This window comes from Fukomys damarensis, unplaced genomic scaffold (genome assembly GCF_012274545.1).
Source record: "Fukomys damarensis isolate Sample0158 unplaced genomic scaffold, DMR_v1.0_HiC HiC_scaffold_16, whole genome shotgun sequence".
NCBI classification, from domain to species: domain Eukaryota; kingdom Metazoa; phylum Chordata; class Mammalia; order Rodentia; family Bathyergidae; genus Fukomys; species Fukomys damarensis.
The window spans coordinates 86070042-86076041 of NW_022900928.1; the positions used below are offsets into that span (position 1 = coordinate 86070042).

At 42.6% G+C, this 6000-nt stretch overlaps 1 protein-coding gene across 8 annotated transcripts in view; it reads right to left on the reverse strand.

Annotated features, from left to right (window-relative positions):
- Dpp6 (dipeptidyl peptidase like 6) overlaps positions 1-6000 on the reverse strand; it is an 851974-nt gene that overhangs the window by 273849 nt on the left and 572125 nt on the right. The window contains exon 1 of one of the 8 annotated variants that reach the window (XM_010641490.1): positions 55-144. The exons of the other annotated variants lie outside the window; for them this stretch is intronic. Coding sequence (XP_010639792.1) covers positions 55-129 — 75 coding nt within the window. The 5' untranslated portion in view covers positions 130-144. Of the gene's footprint in view, positions 1-54; positions 145-6000 lie in introns of those variants that run through there. 8 annotated transcript variants of the gene reach the window in all.

The following is a 6000-nucleotide window of genomic DNA, read 5'->3' on the forward strand; positions in this document are numbered from 1 at the left end:
TCTGTGTAAAGATCTGAGAGTCCTTCCTGCCTGGTGCTCACAATTACAACTCACAGGACCCAAGCCACCATCAAGTAGAACAGTGATGATCTCAGAAAGTGTATAAAGTAATACATAATACAGCCACATGAATCCACCATAAAGTGTGGCTGTCTTCACACATCAAGTTAGCCCCCTGAGTGCCTGAGCACACATCGTGTGACCTGCTGGTTTCATGGGAGGAAAGTGCAGCTGCCCAGCTAAAGGGAAAGAAGGAGCCACACCCAGCAGAAGTGAAGGTAGATGACTTCACAGTAAATAGGCGGAGGCCACAGTGCAGGGAGCCAGGGACACAGGAGCATCATCATGGTGGACGGTGGCAGATGCACAGAAGAGACTGCAGTGACAGTGTAGGATAGGCAGTGCCAGACACCAAGGGACAGCTGGCAAGTGCACACTTTATTTCCCTTAGCTGAAGGCAGAGGGGTCAACCAGATGGCCCTCTCAGCAGGAAGGAGGAAGCCAATTGACTCTTGTTTCTCACAGTAGTGCATCTTCCCACCAGTCTATCACCCCTTCTATCTGGAGGCTTTAAGAAGCAGATGAGCCAAGAAAGGAAAAGAAACAATATGAGAAAAGCAAAAAAAAAAAGAAAAAAAAAAGGAAACAAAGACTTTGTTAATAGAGAAGGGTGGAGAGGGTGAAAGGAGGGCAGGGGAATGGGGAAAAAAAATAAGAACCAAGATACATCATGTAAAGTACAAGATCCCAATGATGAATGTAACTGTATTGTATACCTAAAATGTACCAATAAACTTAATGAAAAAAATAGTATAAGCAATTTTTTAAAAAACTTGGATTTAGAACAGATTTTGCTTTGAGTTTTTGTCAGAACTTGGTTTCTGTAATAGCCCTGTCACAGACTTGTAATACATGAACTTGTTCATGTTATTACACATTTAACTAAGGTACTGTTTGTACCAATTTGGTTTGGTTGTGTCTACTCCAGAGAAAGTACTGTATGTTAGAAATTGAATGTGAAAATGCCTTGCAGCTTCACAGGTGTTTGAGTTTTCTCACTGAAGAATTTTTCAGACTTCATTTATCATAGGAAAACTCTTAGTTTTAATTATATCTTTTACTGTTTGCCTTAAATTACTATATTTCATTCTAATCACATACATTGTAGAATTGAAGGGAGATGTCTCATTAAATACTAAATTAATGAAGACCGTGGTGGATGTGTGAATGATGATGGTCATACTGCATAATTGTAGCTGGTCTTTTTGATGCAGTTTTGCTAAAATTAAAACAAATCTTGGAAAGTTAAAAAAAAAAAAAGGAGCAGATGAGGACTTGTAGCCTGTTTCTGCCTTCCACAATGGAAAGAAGCCTTTTCTAGGAAATAGCTAGAAAGGAGGATAGTTTTAAAAATTCAGAGGCTATGGATAAATCAGCAATGGGTTAGGCAGCACAGGGGCCAAGAAGACCCTAACACACCATCCATAGAGCAGGGTACTGTGAAGCAGGGGACATCTCCCATGGCTGAGATTCCCACATTACTATGGCCTTGCTTGTTGTGGGTACTTTGGCAGGGCTTCTGCTAGCTGTGAGTGTGAAGGATGGATGAAGGGCATAGCTACCAGATGCCACTTAACATTGGCTCCATAGTATGAGTCTGGGAGATGGCAGGGTGAGTGGGCTGTGCAGCGACTTTCCAGAGACCGAGACATCCATTCCTGTGTGAGTGGGAGAGAGGTAGAAGATGCCAATGGGCTCATTACAAGCCCTGCTGATTAATTAAAAGTTAAGAATGGCCGACCTAACTTGGGAGTTAATTATGCATTGCCACCATCTTGGTGAAAGAGGAGTGGATATTCATTTCCCAGAGCCATCAGGCCAGAGGACTCAGGGGTGCCTCTTCCCTGACTCCTTCCCCCTTCCCTCCATGTTCTATGGGATGCCCCAGTCATCTCCGCTGGGCTTTTCACCGCAACTCTATATGGGCCGGAGGGATTCACCCAGGGTCCACTGTTCATCCTCATACAAATCTGGAGACTTCTAAAGGCAACTATTTTATACAGTATGTGACTTTTCATTCTGCTGGAGTGCTCCAATCTCCAGCATTTTATCCATCTCATTCCCAAGGCAGCTGCCACCCTCTGTTCACAGTCTACAAAACTATGTTTGGAGACTGAACTCTTGTTCTGTTATTCTTAGAAAAAAAGCAAAAATAATAAAAATTTAAAAAGAAAAATCAGTTGAATTACTGACTCCAACATCTATCTGGATTACTTTTACCTGCAAATTAACGTAATTAAGGGTTCAATTTATTTTAGGGTCCACGGCTTAAATGATTGTGACTGTGATAATGATAGATTCTGTGATGAAATTCATTCCAAATATGCTATTCTTACTTTCAACACTCAGCCTAACTTAGATATGTTTTGATAGAATGTTTTAAAGGTATCAGATGGTTCCATAAATTCCCCAAAGCAACAGTGCTGTGACCTGATCATCGTAGAAGAAATTTTGTAACATGTCTCTGTGAAAACACCATTACTGAAGTCAGCAACAGAATTTAAAATTGAGCATTTGCATCTTTCCCATCCCTGAGTCTGAGAATAATGTCTTAGCATCTGTAGGTAATGGCTGCCTTTAAACACACACTGAACCCACAGGCGATTTTGAGATGAACTTTCTATACTGGACATTTTATTCTGGCTAATTCAACACATCATTTTGAGTGTCAAAAATTCCTATGGGCACTTAATAAATATTAAGTGACTAATAAATAAAGATTAAAAATTACCAGCAAGTAAATGGTAGACACTGAGATGCTTTGAGCTTATCTTTGCAAACAGGCTTGCCACCTGACTCAATATTCCAACAGGGAAGAGCTGCCTTGAAAGAAGCATCTCAGAAAATGATCCAACTTCTTCAAAGTCCCGGAATCACACTCTGCCCCAGACTCCTCTCTTCTCCTGAAGTCTGCTCTAGGGTTTCAAGTGTGGAGTTAAAACTTGGATGGGGTCATAAACCCCAAGAAGCCGAGGTGGGTGTAGGAGTTGAGGGTTGATTTCCATATAATGAGTCTGTTCAGTAGGAGTGAGCATGTTAGAGCACGACAGGAAAGAAGCGAGAGGCTGAGATGCAAAGAGATGAGACACAAAGAAGACAGAATGAGCCCTCCTGGTTCCCCATTTTTGACATCATTGTCCTGCGGGATATATTTCCCCCCTTGGATTTAATAATATGCTCCTGTTATCTTACAAAATATTTTCTGTCCTCTTTCACTTAAACTAGTTTGAGTTGATTTTGGAAACCTGAGAACAAAGAATTGAAGTTTAGTGGAAGTGCTGCAGTCCTGGCTCCCTGTCCCAGATAGTGTGGTGTCCAGTCATTGACAAAGCACCTGCTTTGTGTGTGGGGCGATGTGATGAAGCCCAAGTGCAAATAGCCATCACTTACTTGGTTGACGGGCAATTTGGAAACAGCTAATTTGCTAGTGTTATGCATGCTTTCTTGGGAAAGACCGCCCATTCCAATAGAACATGTTTACCCGTCCAGGGAAGCCCTGTGTGGCACTTAGCTGCTCCCTAATGGCCCCTCAAGAGGAGGTTGGTTCCTGCAGAAGCTAAGGCTCTGCCCTGGTGGTCCCAGATGGGGGTTCTCAGAAGGCTCAGGAGTTGGAACTATTTCAGAGGTTTTAGCTATTGTAGGTATCAAGTTATGCTGAAAGAAGGGATCTATTAATAGATCAGTGGTAACAACTGCTGACCTACTATCGTAGCCAAGCATGTAGATACCATCAGAGAAATCATTAGCCACAGAATACAACTCATTAGTGCTTGTAATATCTTTTTAATTGAGGGATTGAAACCAGACCTTTGCACTAAGCTATATCCCTAGTCCATTTTTTATTTTGAGACAGGATCTCACTAAATTGCCCAGGTTAGGCTCAAGCTTGTGATTCTCCTGCCTCAGCCCTCCAGAGTGCTGGGATTACAGTGTTTCACCCCACTAGTCCTTGTAGTATCTTAATTTCATCTGTAGTATTAGTCCCCTGGTGCTACGCACCTCCACATTCACAGGCTTTTGGGTTAGGATGTGGACATGTGGTTGGGGCTGATGTCATGATATCACTGCTCTGCCTGATGTGGTGCTGCAGTCAATGGGAGGAGATTCTGTACAGCAACAAACATAATGACCTACATGTGTAGCCTGGGTGAATCTCACAAATGTAACTTTGAAGTGGGCCCAACTCATGGACTGTACAATGAATGATTCCATTTCTATATAGCTTAAAAATGATCAAAACCACGCTATAAGTAAGGGTTTCATACTGAAGTCTATGAAGACCAGCAAGAAAGGATTTCTATAAACTCTGGATTCTGTGAATCTCAGGGGAGCAGGGATTCACCTTGGGAAGGGGACATGCAGGCACTGGAACTGTAGGGTGCAGATCTGTTGTGACCTGGACGGAGTTTTGGGGAATTTCAAGTCAGCTGAACAGATCTGTTTTCAATGATTCCACAGCTAGTCACTGCAATATTTTACAGTAGCAAGTGTAACTGTGTCTGTGTACTGCCTAACAGCTTTGTGACACAAGGACTACCAGAGTGGCGAACTGAAGATACACTCCTGTGATGAGTGCCAGTAGGAGGGAGAACACTTGGTGTGACAGTGTGAGCACACCATGGACAGGAAGCTCAGGGCTCAATGAGACAGAAATAGATGGAGTGTTAATCTTCACTAGGCAAAGGTTCTTAGAGGAAGTAAAAATGAAGTGGAGGGTTTGAGGTTGCACAGCAGATAGAAAGAGCAGAGCTGGGCCTGTGTCCCCTGAAGAGGACACACAGGAGAGGGTGGAGCTTGGTGCTCATGGGCTACATCTGGCAACCCAGTACAGTTTCAGGAGCATGAGCTAGGGAATAGGCACAGACAAACCAGCTCCTGACACGATCACTTGTGATTCATCCAGGCACAGGCAGAGCAATCTGTAAGCCTACAGTACCTTCAGTACCTGCTAGAAGCAGCCAGGCTTCAATTAATTATTCATTGTGTTTACTGACATTAGAAAAGCACATAGGAAAAGGCCAGGATTTCTCCTGCTGTGCTTTAAAGTGTGTCAAATATCAGGACAAGGTGGAATCGCACACCTTAAAATGCAGAGCATTCACAGAGCAACTATAAAGTTGATTGGGAGAAAATGAACGACAGTGAAGAGAGGCGGGTCTTCCCTCACATGGGTCCATTCTAGTGTTTAAATGTATTTTCTTCCTAATATTTATTCACTGTGAAAAGCTCTGACATAAATTTCTTTTATGTACCACGGACCATTTACTATAAGTAGAAGGTAGCAACAAATTACAAAATCAATGGTGCATCTATGTCCGGACGGTAAAGCAGCTTTCTACTCTTTGTATTTCCATATTTGGGAGACCACAAGTCTTCAAGGCAGGGAGAATACATTTTTAAATAACATTTAGCAATTGACATATATCTGTCAATAATCACTCTGCAACACTGTGGGGTATACATTCCCGCTTCTGTTTTATTGGCTCATTTACCCTGACTTAATTATTGGGGACTCTTAACTTTTCATAGAGGTGCTAAGCACAAGACAGGGGTAATCATTAGGCCGAGGAACTTAGGGTAGATTTGGGCAAGATGAGCTATCTTACTCTGCTTGACTTCACACAGATGGTGGTGAGACATCAGCCCAATCAGTCAGACCAATCCCCACCCAAGACACTGTGGGGAAAGGGTTGGCTCAGCATGCAGTTGCTTTGGTGCAAACTCTCAGTATTCCCCAGTCCCCCTTTTCTGTGTCTTACTCCTGTTTCCCTCTATACACACCTCTCCCAGTCTCTCTCCCACAAGCACAGTCCCTATCTATGAATCCATGATTGCCATCAAAGTCCCTTCCCCTGGGAGTAGCCATGAACACCAAAGCAACAGCTGAGTGATTTTTACTTTGTTACTTCATCAGTCCACTTTTTTTTTTTTTTTTTTTTT